This window comes from Cavia porcellus, unplaced genomic scaffold (assembly GCF_034190915.1).
Source record: "Cavia porcellus strain 051 isolate PalLab524CR breed Dunkin Hartley unplaced genomic scaffold, mCavPor4.1 scaffold_1, whole genome shotgun sequence".
Taxonomy (NCBI): Eukaryota; Metazoa; Chordata; class Mammalia; order Rodentia; family Caviidae; genus Cavia; species Cavia porcellus.
In genome coordinates, this window is record NW_026947484.1 from 55,964,653 (window position 1) to 55,981,638 (window position 16,986).

General features: G+C 39.5%; 1 protein-coding gene across 2 annotated transcripts in view; it reads right to left on the minus strand.

Moving 5' to 3' along the window:
* The window catches only part of Myef2 (myelin expression factor 2), a 35,344-nt gene extending 18,603 nt beyond the window's left edge, over positions 1-16,741 (minus strand). Inside the window, exons 1-6 of one of the 2 annotated variants that reach the window (XM_063248274.1) lie at positions 16,510-16,741; positions 6,212-6,420; positions 4,941-4,993; positions 3,767-3,774; positions 3,570-3,663; positions 699-890 (exon numbers count right to left, since the gene is read on the minus strand). In XM_063248274.1, the coding sequence (XP_063104344.1) occupies positions 699-890; positions 3,570-3,663; positions 3,767-3,774; positions 4,941-4,993; positions 6,212-6,420; positions 16,510-16,631 (678 nt within the window). In that variant the 5' untranslated portion in view covers positions 16,632-16,741. The remainder of the gene's footprint in view (positions 1-698; positions 891-3,569; positions 3,664-3,766; positions 3,775-4,940; positions 4,994-6,211; positions 6,421-16,509) is intronic. The other variant, XM_013154680.3, reaches the window with a different exon arrangement.
* Positions 16,742-16,986: the final 245 nt, after the last annotated feature.

Below are 16,986 nucleotides of genomic sequence, written 5' to 3' on the forward strand. Positions count from 1 at the left end.
GTACAGTACACCACTATAATTTCTGTGCACTGTGCTGATAGCATAGTCCTGTAGTTTTATATTTTGCTACCCATTACCATAGTGCATGCAAGAGTTATGCAAGTAAAAGCACAGCCATCAGTAGAAGTTCCCTCTGCCCACTTCCCTGTCCTGAATGTTTTAACGTGCACACTTATACAGCTCCTCACTTAGAGACCAGTTAAGGACCTGGTCGACAGACTAGAACTCATTTGTTAAATGTAAAGTATCGGTGCTTGACATTTACACACCTATTTTTACTACATAGAACTTCACATTTTGAAAGGCACTGTCCATTTTACTCAGAGAACTCAGAACAAACCAAACTACCAATGACAAATCAACTACGACATGCACATTCACAAATATCAAGGCTCCAAGAATGAAATCAATTTACCGGTATGGATAAACCTATCTATAATTAAAATAGATAATATCATGAACTGCTCAAATGTTTATAAATTTCAGACTTTTGTTTAAAATATAGTTGTATTTGAACTCTAGTCTCATCTCAAACACATAGACTTAAACTGAGTTTAACAATAATTATGATTTCACTAATTAAAACCAAGCAAAATGTTTTATAAACACAAAAACCATTCATCTAATCAAATAAATAGCATGATTAAAGCTAAACAGGCAACCAAAAAATAGCACCTTAGACTTAAGGTTACACTTACATTAGCAACAAATATTGTGGAACCAAGTCTACCAGCCTGTAAGTTACTGATCACCTCAGGGGGGATGTTTGGGTTATTGAGAATGGACGGTGGTAGGTTCACCAACCCGGACCCCATCTCCGGGGCGTGGCCTGTGGGAAAGGACCCTCCTGTTCGCTGCAGTGCCCTACGGGCATTCTCTCCATCAGGGTCCTGCAACAAAATGGATGTTAGGTGTCACCTCACATACATCAGAAAACCTATATACTTAAAATAACAACTTCCAGTTCTACACTCATCTGGCTCCATCACTGACTCTCTTGATGAGTGAAATTTTTGTTTTATCTCATCCAGAGAATTGAGAAAATTCTAAAAACCTGTGAATAGGCAAAAGCCTTCAGTATTCAGGGATATCTGTTAAAGACCACTCTTTAATCACTAAAGTTAAGAATTTACTTAATTTTGCCCTAATATTAGTGTACAAGTATGGTACATACACATATATAACACATCCGGCTCACAGAGGAACAAGAGACTTACTGTGACTTCAGACTCTTCTTTCCAGAATACAGGAATGGTAAATTCTCACCATTGAATGCCCAATGGAATGTTAAATTAAAACTAACGTTAAAAGCAAAGCTTTTCAACAGAAATAGAGGCTGTTATAAAGCCCAGGAATACCTAGAAAAGGGGTGTTTATTGTAATATGTAAATCTCATTCCTGAACAAAACATAGTTCACTAGCTTCTAACTTCTTACCTTTCTCAACCGTGATTATGATCCGAGATGGGAGCAGAAGAGGAGACATTTTTAAAAATGCTAAGTGTCCAAGCGCAGAATGACAGTAAAAATTTTTAATGTTTATTAATATCATGAGATACATCCTATCTTTAAACAAAGAACGAAAGAAAGAGAAAGAAAGAAAGAAAGGATTTTAAATGTATTTCTAACTCATTCCACTAGGTGGACTACACACACACACACACACACACACACACACACACGCACGCACGCACGCACACTCCACCTCCAGTGCCATAGGACTATGCTAAAGGTAACCATCAACTCTATCCTGTTGGCCTTAGTAGAAATAGTAACTACATGAAGTTGGATAACTTTAATTCTCTAGGATGGCCACAAGAATAGAAGCTAAAAAGATGAATATAAGAATAAAAATACCCAGGCTTCTAATGTATTTCTTCAAAGAAACACAAAGGATTATAAAAGTAAAGAAATGTTATTAAAGAATGTATAAAACGGGGGGGGGGACACTTCTTGAAATATTAAGATAGGTCATTTGTGTTCAACATTACTAAAGCATTCTGCTACACTTGCATTCGTCTTTTATGTAAGTGCAACAACGTGTCTGTGTGTGTGTGTGTGTGTGTGTGTGTGTGTGTATGTATAAAAACAAACTACCTGGAATATAGCAGTTTTCATTCCTCTTTTCTCTTTACTGTTCTCACTACCAGAGGGGCTATGAATACATTTACAACTGCTGCTGACCTCCACTTAATTAAAATGGGAAAGATACGACTTTAAAATCTGTTAAAGACACTGGAAATATACTGTTCTTAGACTTCCATCCCACTTACCTAGCCGCCCATTTATAAATCAGTTCTTCTAAGAAAGGGAGTGCCTTTAGTACTCTTAATCCAAAAATCTTTAGTCACTTAGGGAAGCTAAATTTGACTATTTTTTTTCTCTTAAGTTAAACATGGAGGCATCATAAATCAAGCTGAATTGCATAATGCATTCTGAACTAAGATATACTAAGGACCAGCTAAAATTCAAAAGGACACAGTAACACGCCTCAGCTTTTAGAATCCAATACTTTTTATTCAAATAAAAGTAGAAAAACACGATGCAAGTATGTTTTCAGTGTCTGTATGACCCTTCTGTAAAGGAACTATACTTTATCTCTGAAGAGAAATAAGAAGACAAACAGGACAGGAAAATTATCTAACACATTTCTGCAGCACTGACCCTGCCTTATGCGTGAAACCCAACAAACACATACAGTAGCCGCCACAAACCACCAAGCCCAACTTTCGCTACCATTTCTTCATGTTACTGTTGAAAATTTTTTAAAAATAAAATACCCTTCAGACAGAAAGAAGTTTTAAGAAATCCGGACACTAATATCACTGCAAGAATCTGGGATGTATCTGTATGGAGGAAGCCTGGCCTTCAACCTTGAGCTATTATCACACTCCACAACTAGAAACCAACAACACCGGACAGGAGTAACAGCAATCATCATTATTCTGCCAGCATGCATTATACAGCTAAGACACTCCGGGCCACAGTGCTAAGGGCTTTATAGAACACTGTAGTAGCTAAATAGAACAGCTGACATTAATCAGACGGCATACTCACATTAGCCCTTTAAAGTCATTATAACGCCACCAGGTAGGTCCTGGTATAGTTCCATTTCAGTGATAACGAGACAAAAACATGTCAGTAAGTGGCTCTGGGTCACACAGGTTTTCTGACGCCAGAATCCGAATTCTTTACCTTGTAGCTCATTTAATCTTCATAAAAACCCTGGCAGGTAAGTACTAGGAGGGTTCTACTCTGATTAACGAGGTTTAGAGAAGCAGCACTCACAGAGACACAAAGTGAGAGGCTGGGACTCAAACCACTAACACCCTGCTCAGTGCCAACCAATGATCAGCAGTAATGTTAACAACCTGGAATAAGTCAAAGATGAAGACTAACTGGTCAAGGAAAATGGGAAATCATGTACAAGAAAAGCTGTCAATATTCAGTGCCTTAATAAGTCTCTACGCTTAAAAAGCACAAGTTGTACTCAGACAAATATATTAGCAAAAACAAAAATCTAAAGCAAGCATATCTTTATAATTAAATGTTTAAAACCAGAGATCTTACCTCTTTTATATTCAGGGGTCTTCCACTAAGATCATATTTGTTCATAGTTTCTAGTGCTTTCTTTACAAATTCTTCATCTTTGAATTCAACCACACTTAATGGAGAAAAATTTATAAGAAATATTTATGTACTAAGACTTTCTTTCACAATTAGAAGTTTAAATTGACTTAAAGTACTGTAAAAAAAAAAATTCTTACCCACAACCCTATATCCAGGTAGAATTGTCAATATATGCAAAAGAAAAAAAGTTTTAGATTAGTAGATGAAGCTAATGATATTTCTAATATTTACATCAATAAAAGTAATCAATTACATAATCACTTTTTAAATTGTTTACACCTCCAGAACATAGCAAAGATTATAAATTTTCTGTTAAATTTTAAATTCATCTATTTACAATAGAACCTAGCATGTAACAAGCTTGGAGCACATTTTTACTTTAAGGTAACTTTTTGTAAAGTTAAAACTAGTATCACTAATACAAATGCATTCAACAGTAATTCAAGGAAGTATTTGAAGACTTCAATATACTTATCCTTACATAGTTACAAATGTTTTTAGAAGATACACAGTATACAACATATTTTTCAACTCTAAGAAAGTAAAAATTGCAAACAAATATTAATTCTATTTTACTAAAGTTCTGTGTTACAGTCAAACTCACTGCAGTAGTATCCAATTGCAAATAAGTGTAAAAAAAATCACCTATGCCAAAGAAACATAGAATCATTTTTAAAAAAAATTCCTTGTGATTACTGTTCAAAGTGTCAAGTGAATATAATGTTTTTCTCATTTACCTAAATGGGTTTTGCTATTAAACGCTGTAAAAAGCTTTCCATTAAATTCTTCAGTATATTGTACAGTTGTTGCTAAAAAACAAAATCTGCTATCAACCAATTCCTTTTATGCTAATTTACTCATCAATGGCCTTCCTAACATTTGGTCAGAGCACTGCCTCTTACGTGGTCCTGCAGGTTACCAAATTGAGCTTTTCAAAGTTACATTCCCAATTAACACCTTTAAGCTACAGGCCTCTCATATGAAACTCTTAGGAAATATTATCAATTCGATGATTTTAAAATATCCTTGAAGACATCAAAATACAACAAAAATTTTATTAACGAAGAAGCACTGCCTTAGAGTATTAGAAAAGTGAATGCCCTTTACAAAAACATTTACAAACCCATCCCTTCCAGGCAGTTCATTGGCTGGCGTAATTATCAGACTTACTAGTATAAAGCCTCATGTCTTGCATAATAAAGTAAAGAAAAATGAAACTTAAGTTTCCAAAAACTGGTACAAGTATTATACAAAAAGTAAACTGCTGAGGAACTTTTACACCTCAAGCAGATGATTGCCCACAGCACTTACCCTTGATTTTCCTTCCGCATCCTTAAAGAGCTCCACGTATGTAACCTCACCGACTACATAAGACATACAAAAGGAAGATACCAAGAAACAATACATTTAAACACCAGTATCTTGCTTTACTGCACACCTGTGCGCAACTCTACAGAAAAACACCTATTATTCACCAACAATCAAAACCAGACCAACATACCTCCTGTCAATGGCTCTGTAAATTTAACTAATTTTCAGAAATGTACATCATCCACATTCTCTAAAGGAAGCTAACAACCATATTAACCTAATTCATACTACAGATCATATTTTGGCCAGCATGATATAGTTGGTGAACAAATGCACATATACATACGAATGGTCCCTTAGCCTATCATATTAAGAAACATCAACATTAGCACTTTTCAAATAACTTTGGTCAGCCTACACACAACAGCTGTTTTAAGGTGACCTTCTACCTGAATGTCTTCAATCATGGTTGCCATCAGTAAACTAAATTTACAAGTCATGCTTCACAGCAAGCCACACACTTTCTAAATAAAGTCAATGAATAAAACCAATCAAATAGTTGTCACCTTACAACAGACACACCAATGCAATTGTTTTGTATTTATTAGAAGAGATCAGCCTCAAAGCCAAGTACATAGTTTGTGGGACTGGTGAAACTCAATTTTTCAAGAGGTGACAGAACTAACTTTTACAAGATCAAGTATTAAAATTATTTTTCCCCAAAACCAACCATGTATGTAAGATGAGGGTTTTCAGATTATTCTGAAATCAAACTACAACAGCAGTAACGCAATTTTAATATAGAACTGCAAAGACAGCATCGTGGCAGGCAGGACAATGCAAACAAAAGGAATTCCACAGCCAGATTCCAGACTCCACCAAGGGAAGAACAAAACAGCTTTTGGGAAAAAAAATAGACCTTGTTATGCATACATTAACACACTACAAGTATTGCTTAACTGATGCAATAATGCTTTTAGAATCTATAAAAACTTCAACTAGACAAAGCAATCACTTTAACAAAATTCTTGGTGGCATGCAAATGCTGGCTTGCTACTACCCACTGAAGTGGCAAAAAGAAAGTACTTCATTTATCCATACTACCTTGGAATGAAATTGTGTCAAGTGAAAGGAGGAAAAGATTAATTCATATGTCAAGAAATAAAAATTAAGTTTTTGAGTCTATGTGACTAAGGAGAATAAAAGTATGCTTAGCTTCTTCCCCTCTGATATGAAGTTACCCAGGAGTGGGTGATTTCTGAGACACTTACCTTTTTCTCTCATGAGGTCTTTGATAGCTTGCCATTTCATGTCATATGGGATGTTGCTAATGAAAACCCGGTTGCGATTTGGACCCTTCTTTTCACCAGTGCTTGAATTCTTGTCTTTTGAATACGGATGAAATCGATTGCCCTTCTTATTTCCTGCGGATTTCTCTTTTAAGTCAGATTTCTCTTCTTTCACCGATCCATCATTCTCCCTATGAATTTCAAAAAACAAAAAAACCTCAGTGGTGCTTCTAAGAATCTAATTCTGTATTAAATAATGCATATGTTTCACTTCATAAAATCCTCCACTCGGCTAGGCCTCGGGAAAGCCCATGGTTCTGAAACCACTCAATTCACTGCGAAGGGTGTGAGCATGCAGCATTACCACACTCTTCACTTCCCATTACCGGTCCTCATGTTCTTCCACATCAAATAGCTGCGGTAATCAATAGCCCAGTTTTCTCCTTCATACTACTTAATAAATGTTATTAGAACCTATGGTGGATGTTTTTATGGCACATAAAATTGTTACCTTTAATGGAGTATTAACTTTCTAGGTGTCATTCAACATTCTTAAAAACCTGATTTATCAAATGGTATTATTTCTTAAAGATTAACAGCTTCTTTCCAGAACTTTCTCCTTCTTCACTTAGAAAGGTAATAAAAACACACAGCTCTGCCTATAAATACCTACATCTATTACATGCATATGCTTACATAAGACTCTCAAGTTTTTCTATTCCCAAACTGGGTATATAAAATTTATAAAGCATCCTAGCCTCTTCATGTTGAACATTTCTCTGCCTTAAACAATAAGATAGGACAGAGCATTTCATAGAATTGTATCATTTTAACAATACCAATAATGACAGGACAAGATAGAGGGAGGCAGTAATTAAATGCAACATGCAGCAGAATTTTATAAATCTATTTAACAAAGCCTATTTGGAAAAATACTTAATTTATAAGACTGCAATCATAATGCCACTATTATGATTCTATGAAATGTAGGTATACGTAATACCCAGATATATAATGTATTTTAGCTAAGCCCTATAGACAAAAATTTGGATTTGTATCTAAAAATGCAGTTTACTTTTCAAAAGGAATCATTTTTACAAGTTACAATAAATTTCATTAAAATGAATACTCTAGTAAATTTAAAGTTTTTACAGAGGTTACAGTAGATTACTTTCTAAATCCCAGCAGTTGGGCGCCTAAAGCAAGGGGATCCCTGCTAGTTTGAGACTAGCCTGAACTACACAGCAAGATCTTGTCTGGGAAAACAAACAAACAATAGATTCCTTTGTAAACCACTAATTATTCTATTGAATTTAAAATTAACAGTATTAGAGCAATTTTCACAAACATAAAAAAAGTCTCCATGGCACTTAGGAATCCAATGTTATAAAACCTCCCCAGATTCTCCAGAAAACCAGCCCAGCCTCGCACGTTGAGCTCTAAGGGCCCTCCTGGGCAGCCCCTGGGCAGCCCATGGCTCTTACTCAGTAGTGGTGTGACCACACAGTGAGTGTCCCAACACGGCTCTCCCGTGTGAGTAGCACAGCTGGGATCATGGCTACAGCCACTCTGCACTGCACCGCCAGGGGACAGCTCAGTTGCCCTACCAGTGACTGCATGGAGCGGGGACTGCGCAGCAGGGAACCAAGTGGGACCTATATTTATTGGAGCACAGCGGTGCCAGCATCTGCCAGAGGAGCTGCAAGAACCAAGGGTCAGAACCAGCACCAGACCTGCTTGGCCACTTCTCCACACCCTGACAAATGAATGCCCCATCAGTAGCGGGTGACCTAGGAAGGATCTTCTCAGCTGCCCAGCTCGCAGAAGGCCCAGCGAGAGACAGAGGCAGGGGGCAGCCAGGAGCACGGGCCTGTCCATGGGCTCCTGGCCAGGGGCTGCTCCCCACTTCCCTGGAGGCCAATTCACACGGTGGCCTCAGCTGAGCATAGGGCAGGCCTGCTCGGTGAGGCTCCGTTCACAGGGCTGGATGTCTACGCGTCTCTAGCTCAGCATCCTTCCCCAAAGACTATTTTCTTTTCTTTTTTATTTTAAAGAGAATAAAGCAAAGCAGATCAGAATAAAACAATGCAAGCAATACAGGATTTCAAAACAAGACAACAGATCAACAGTGGCTACCATAATGTCTCTTGTTCACTTCAAAACAGCTGTCCATGCCTTCACACATATAGAAATCAAATAATAGAAAACTGACTAAAGCCATCGAAACAACAAATAAAAGCATTGAGACTTTAAAACAAGCACTCTTTTCCTCCTGGAGGAAACCACCTGTGAACATGGAAAAGCTCCGCAGTACATGCAAGCTGGTTCTGTTCTTGGCTGGGGTGCGGACTGATTACCTGAACATGGTAACCATTTGTTCGTAACAATTCTACTACAGACCAATCTTTCCTATAGATTATATTCTTGAAAACATTTACTTCCACCATGACCAGAGAAAGCAATTTCTTCTTTTTAATTGGTCGTATCTTAAATATACCACTAAAGCACCAATATATAAATTACCTGCAGAAGACCTATCAGTTTAGTGACTACAGGAACAATCTGATTATTAAGGAACTAAACCAGAATCATGTAATTCCTGAAGCCTTTCTATGGCATAAGCACATTATGGGCAGGCAGTGAAAAACACATGAAAACTCTTAAGGAAACAATGCTACCGAATACTGGCACCTTATCCAGAGTTCAAAATACTAATTCTCAAACTGTTCATTTTGGTAAACTCATCCTTCTTAATGTACTTGAAGACCAGGATAATCACAAAAATTTTATATGTTCTCAAGACTAAATTATTCTTTCCCATATTATAAATTTCTGAAAAAAATCAGTATCTAACAGCAAACGAAGAAACATAGTACTGTGTGAAGCATGAAATCCAAAATTAATTCTAGTTCCCGAAGAAAAATACCAGAGGAAAACTCAATTTTACATGCCTGAGGAAAAAAAAAGATCTCAACCTAACTTCACATTTCAAGGAGTTTCAAAAGGGAAAAAAAAATAAGCCCAAAGTTCACAAGATCAAGATCACAAGTTCAAGCCCAGTCTGGGAAACTTAAAGATTCAGTGAGCTCCTGTCTCAAAACAAACAAAAAAAAAAAAATTGAAGGAGGGGATATAATTCAGTGCAAAAGGATCAATCTCCAATACTGAAAGAAAAAGAAAGTCCCCCAAATGAAAAGCCCAGGACCTAATGTTCTCACTAGTGAATTCAACCATACATTTAAGAACCAATATTAATCACTCAACCCTTTCTCTAGAAAACTGAACAAGAGAAAACTCTTTCAAATCATTCTACAAAGTCAACTGTGGAAGACAACTCCAGTGACTCCCCTTGAATGCAAAACAATTACTGTGACTTTGATTATTTGGAAACTTATTTCCTTATACTGATATGTAGAGAACTGGCTATGGTATTTCCTTCTCTCTTCAACTGGCTCTCATTGCAAATAAGGCTAGCCAGGTGCTGGTGTGTAATCTCTAAAGCCAACAGACAGTCCTGTTTCCTCACACAGTGCTCTCCATACAGATATGTACAGGATATGAGCACAGAGGGATGTTAGGGCCAGTCAGGTCTGGGAATGTCAACTGGGTAAGAGCCTCAAGGTAGAGAGGCTATGACTCCCCAGGGCACAAGAGTCTGCACATCAGAAATGGAGGACTGCCTCCCAAAACAGTTATGTTGCTACCTTAATTAGATTATGTGAATCGATCCTTCTGCATATCTTTATCTCTGCAATTTACAGAGATGCCATTCTTGCACCTGACCAGCCAGCTCAAGTTACTCACATAACTTGTTTGTTTATGCACATAATTCCCGCCATCCTCACTGTCACTTATCCCTGAGCCGCCCCGCTTCTTCACAAGATAATAAATTCTGGGAGAAGCTTAGGATCAGGGGCTTTGTTCTCATGTCCTCACAACTTAGGACCCGTTGGCTGCCCTTAACTTGGAATATGCCTTGGTGTCTTTTCTCTCGCCATAGGTTGCACTGGTGGTGGCAGATTGGAATTGCTGGGTTTCCAATGACGTCTCAATAGGATTACAAATACAATCTTTTGGATTGTGAGGAAAACTAGAATGAAGATTACAATACTTGGATGACTGAACTTGATATTTGGGATTACAATAGTCAACATTATTAAAGGCAAAGCCAGATAAAGACACTGTAAAAAAAAGAAAAAAGGCCAATATCCCCTATAAACTGATGCAGAAATCCTTACCAAGATACCACCATACTCAATTTACCAATTTATATTAAAAGAATTGTACACAAGAAAGTTAGACTGACACAGGGATAAGGACAGATCAACAAATGCGTTATAAATGTGATACATGACATTAACAGAATGAAAAATAAAAATAAAACCATCATCTCAACAAATACAGGAAAATATTTAACAAAATCCAACACTCTTTGATGAAAACTCTCAACGAATTATAGACAGAAGACACTGCGACATAATAAAGGTCACACACGCAGGTTCACAGCTAACTTCACCCTAAACAGTGAAAAACTGCTAACTTTTCCTCTGCGATGAGTAGTAAAGTAAGGATGCCTGCTCTCAGCCCTTTTCTACTCAACGTGGTATTAGAAGTCCTGACCAGAGAAAATAGACAAGAAAAGGCATACAGGACATGCAAATTGAAAAGAAAGATATAAAACCATCTATTGGTAGATGATGAGATCTTTTTACAGGAAACCTTTTATCTGACACCAGGACCAAACTCTGGACTTTGTGCTTGCCAGGCAGGCACGTGTGTTGCTGAGCTATACTTCCAGCCCACAAAATCTTTTAAAAGTCCACCAAAAACTATTCCAACTAATAAATGAGTTCGGTAAAGTTATAAAAAAAAAAAATCAACATACAAAAACCAGTTATAGTTCTATATACTACCAATAACTAATTCCATTTATAACAACAATGAAAACAAAAAAATACCTTGGAATAATAAATTTAACCAAGGGGGTAAAAGACACTGAAAATTATAAAACAATAATGAATGAAATTGAAAATGATACAATAAATCAATATTCTGTGTTCATGAAAAACAAGACATGGTTATCTAAATACTACTCAAAATGACCTATCAATTCAGTGCAGTCCCTACCAAAATTCCCATGGCATTTTTTACTAAAAAAATGAGAAAAAAAAATCCTAAAATTTGTATGAAATTATAAATGACTCCAAAGCACCAAAGCAATCTGAATAAGAGCAAAGCTACAAGCATCACATCTCCTGATTCCAAATAATATTACAAAGCCATGGTAATCAAAATAATTTGGTATTGGTATAAAAACAGACACAAAAATCAAAAGAATAGAAACCTTAGAAATACATACAATCAATATCCTTTAACAAAAGTATGAAAAATATATAATGATGAAAGTAGAGACTCTTCAATAGTGTTGGGAAAACTGAACAAATAAAAGTGTTGGGCAAAAACAAATAAAAGACTAGATCTTTATAACACACACACACATCAACGGAAAATGAATGCATAAATACAATACCTAAAACATGTAACTCCTAGAAGACAACAGAAGGGAAAAGCTTCATGACATTAATCTTGACAATTTTTAGATATGATACCAAAAGGAAACTTTGAAAACCAAACAAAGGAGAGACTACTGAACATCAAACTGAAAAGTTTCTACACAGCAAAGGTAACAACAAAATGAAAAAACAACCTATGGAATGGGAGGAAATATTTGCAAACAATGTATCAGGATGAGAAATGCTGTTATTGTATTCCCCATTCCTGGAACAGAACACCTGACACCATCAACTTAAGAGGAGAGACTTACTTTGGCTCACAGTTTGGCTCACAGTTGGCTCACAGTCCACGGTCAGCTAGCCCCAAAGCAGTAAGCGGTTTGGTGTAGGAAAACTACTCACTTTGAAGCAGCCAGGAGGCAAACACACAGGAGTGGGGAGACAGCCCTTTCAGTGGCACACTCATACTGACTCACCTCTCCCCAAAGGCCCCAAATCTTAACAGCACATTTAGCTATGAACGAGTGGATCAATCACAGCACCCACTGATCCAGTCACTCTGGAAGCCACTCCTCTGAATCCGAGACATTGGGGGACACGCTAAATCAAAACCATAACAAACTCATGCAACTCAACTGCAAAAAAAAAACCAAACCAAACGCTCAGAGCAACACTTTTAAGTGAATTTAAAAGACAGGAAAAGGATCTACGTAGATACTTTCCCGAAGAAGACATACAAATGGTCAAAAGGTACATGAAAAGAAGTTTAACACCACTAAAGATCAGAAGATACAATTTAAAGCCACACTGAGGTCTCTTACCACTTTATCAGGGTAGCTATTATCAAAATGTCAGAAAATGAGAAGAATTGGTAAGGATACGAAGAAAATCCTTATAGACTGATGATGGGAAAAGGTACCACATGTTCATTATGGAAAAGCAGTATGGGGGAGCTTTCTGAAAAAATTAGAAACAAAACTATCATATGATCTAATGTTAGGGTTTTAAATGTCCCCCAAAAGTGTAAAATGTTGGAGATTTGATACCCACTGCAGCAGTGCTGAGATGGGGCTTTGGGGAAGTTAATCAGAAGGGCTCTGATCTCATCAATAAATTCATCAATTGATGCGGGTCCCCACTGAAAGGACTGTAGGGAGACAGCGCCAACTGCAAGAGACAGAGCTACCTGGAGGAAGCAGGTCATCAAGGATGTACCCTCCAAGAGACTGCCTATCTGGTCCCTGGCCCTTTCCTCCCTTCGTGCATGCTGATCACACCAGGAGGCAAGCAGCTTCCTTCCACCATGCTCGCTGCTGTCCAGTCTACCCTACACCCCACAGCCAAAGCAATGGAGCCACTGGACCACGAATTGGTTATCTTTCAAACTGTGAACCAAAATAAATCTTTAAGATGATTCTCTCACCTAACACACTTAGCAATTCCACTTCTGAGGGTTTATCCAAGAGATATCTACACTCTCACGTTCACTGTGCCAATCACAATACAGAAAGAAGCAATGCATTAATGACTAAAAAACACAGTATAAACATGCACACACACACACAATGGAGTATTATTCAGTCTTAAAAAAAAATTCTGCCATTTGCAGCAATCTACATGAAGCTGGAGGACATTTTGCTAAGTGAAATAAATCAGACAAAGACAAATTCTCTGTGCTATCACTTATATGTGGAACATGAAAAACTCAAGCTCAATCAATGAAGCAGAGAGTAGCACAGTTACCAGAGGTAAAGGACAAGGGAAACGGGGAAGATGTTGGTATAAGGGTACAAACGTGCAGTTACAAGTTCTGGAGACCTACTGGATAGTACAGTAACGATTGTGAGTTATAATACACTGTACATTGGAAACCTGCAGACTCAGATCAGTGATGGTGAACGGTTTAGAGCTTTCAATGATACAAACAGCCCGCTACAGCATCCATGCTGTAAGTTCAATACCACTGGACTAAATCATAAGTATTCTCACCACACCCACCCATACACACACACAGTTTAGCTATATAAAGTTAACAGCTATGCTAATTGGCTTGACTATGGTAATCATTTCACCATGTATTCACGGTACATCAAATATCACATTATACATCTTACATGTAATTTTTATTATACCTCAGTAAAACTGGGGGGAAATCCTAGTTCAAGTCTTCACTGGCAGTATAATTAAAATTGTGACTCTAGCAGTAAATTTCCACCTGACCCCAATGCTTAATACTTTACATAAGTATGTTACTCTGTCTCCATCTCCAGACACGCCAAGGTTTCCGCTAGTCATACACGAATAATGAAGAGTTACAGCACTGCTCTTTTCCTTCCACTTCACTTTAAGAGAGGCTACCACACTATCTGGCATAATGGAACAGAATACATCTAAGGAAACCTATCTTTAATTTCTCGTCTAAAGAATGCAAATATGGCAACTAAATTTGAGTTTCTGCATTTCTTCAACAAATATTTACCGATCCCTTTCAAATGTGACACCTTAAGGAATAAAAGTGAGTAAGACACACAGGGTAGCTCCCCCTCAGTGACTACGCACACCCTTAGCAAAAGTCATGTCAGTCCTGAGGAAAGTAGCACTCTCTTCATGTCTATGCAGTCCACATTATATGGCAACATTTGCTCACTTTGATGGTCAACAAAATGAACTGTTATCATCAAACACATATGGTAAGAACACCAAGGCTTATGGGCTGGTGTCACTAAGTCACTCCTACTGTTCACAGGACACGACACGGCTCAGGCTTCCAGCTCCCTGAAAGAACCATGCTGGACACCGTACGTGCTCATGGAACAGCACACAGTACAAGAAATTCCTTGGAATGACTTGGCCTCTCAACTTCTGGGAAAAAAGGAAGGGAAAGAGATTGATTGCAAGCAATATGAAAAAATTCACACTACTAGTGCTTCTTATTTACCTTATCTATTTTTCTCTTCCTGAATTGGAAAAGGTTCCTTTTCCCACTTCTGGCCTCGCTTTTCCTGTCTTGTGATGAGACTTTCAGCAGGCAGAGACCCTTAGATTTGACAGAGGTTCACCTGTACCTGCGGTATACTAACCTTACCCAAGAGTAATACAGCTTCTCTCTGAAACTCAAGGCTGGACTTTTTTTTTGTCTTCCAGAAGCAAAGAGGTGACAAACCCATGTTTAGATAGGAATTACTAGCCCATTCGGTCCTCCCACATTAGCCACAGGGTCCCCCCCCCCTACTCCCTCACACTGAAAAGAGACACTTGGGTCCCTTATATAAAAGGACACATAAAATCCTCTCTAGAGGACTTGTAATATCTAATAACAATGTAAATGCTACAGAAATAGGTGCCACACTATATTGCTCAGGGAACAACGACAAGAAAAATTCTGTACATGTTTAGTACAGATATAATTTTGGGGGCGGAGGGAACATATTTTCAATTCAAAGTTGATTCAATGTATGGATACAAAATTCACAGAGCAGAAAGATATGGAGGGCTATTTCTAAGTTTATCATTCCACTACTTTTCCTTTCTATTTTAATTCCAAGTCTCTAAAGACCTACATTTTTGGCAGGCATGGTAGAGAGTCCTTCACCTACTGATACCGCAATTACTGAGAGGCATACACACATTCCATTCTGCTGGCTTCTCCTATATCCACCACCCGTACTTTGCCTAGATTTCTTTGACAGTATTCAGCCCACTGTGGTCTAGAATATGCTACCTATTGAAATCCACATAAAGACAAGATAGTCCCAACAAAGTGGGGAGTGTTATTCTAAAATCAGCCCTTACACAGACAGGTCCAGGTGGAACCAGACACACTGAACCTTTCCCCACAAAAGAAAAATCAGACATTTACCTTTCCCACTGTAAGCATGTGTTTCCATTATAGGCATGTGTTTCCTGCAATCTCCCGAGTCAGAAATGAAGGTAGCGGTTGTTTCCACTAAATGATTTCAATCCAACTTCAAATTAAAGGAGTTTGGCATATGAAAACACATCCTTCTGTCCCCCATAACAAGTGGGGAGCATAACATGTCCTCAGAACGTTTCCTTATAAATCAAACTGCTAGGGATTTGAGGCAACTAACATCTTTATAGGCACTCATGACAGATGCAATGGTAAAGAAGCAAGTTTCCTTTACTTTAAAAAAAAAAAGCAAGAAAGCACTTTAAAGGGCTGTAACTGTAGCTGTAGCTGTAGCTCTGTGACCCTGCACCTGCTTGGCATGTATGAGGCCCTGGGTTCATCCTGAGCCCACAAAACAAATAACACATTTTTTTAAAATCTTATTTTACCAAGATGCAGGCCACCAAGCACTGAGTCGTCTTTTTTTTTTTTTTTTTTTAAACAGCCTATACGGTTGACAAACATCACCGAGGAGTGAAGAAAGCTCTTTTCCACAGCTCAAAGTGTGCACCTGTAGTGGACTCCTGGGACACACAATGGACCGGCCTAGGGGGCGGGATCGCACTTCCCCTCCGCGGGGATCACTTGGGAAATTAAAAGGCACCCCAGGGAGCAGTGCCAGCAGCACCCCGGGGAGTGCGACAGGCCCGGGCGGGGCGGGGAGGGCGATGACGTCACCCCTGGGTACCCTCTAGTGACGCCCGGGCCGCGGCCCGGGGACCGCTCCCCGCCTCCTGGAAAGAGGGGCGCCGAGGGGGGACCCCAGCCCGGCCCGCCCGCGGGGCGCCCGCCGGCCCGCACCCGCTCCCGGCCCCCACCCAGCCCGGCCCGGCCTGGCCCGGGAGGAGACACCATACATTGTCACGCCGTTGGAGCTGCTCCGCGGCGGCTGCTTCTCGGGCTCCGGGCCGCGGGACTCGGCAGGCTGCGGGCGCGGGCTGTCGTCACCGGCCACTGCGGGCTTGTCGGCGTCCGCCATCGCTCCACCGCGCTCGCTGAGGGCTCCGCGCGCGACAATGGCGGCCGCGGCCCGGAGCGGTAACGGACCGGGGTTTGAAAAGGCCCCGAGCGCTCCCAGCCAGATCTCGCGAGAACCGGCGCGGCGCGGGCGATGGGGGGAGGGGGCGCGAGCCAGGGAGGGGGCGTGGCCAGGCGGCCACCGGCGGCCATGAGGGTCGCGCTGAGAACCCGGATCGCCCGGCGCCTGCCAGGTGGGCGCCCTGCGAACCTCCTGATACGCGGGGCCGCGGGGCCGTCGGTGGACAGCGGTGCTCCCTATGGATGGCTTGGAGTTTCTTTGAGGATTCCCAGACAGAGAATTGTTTGGGACTCGG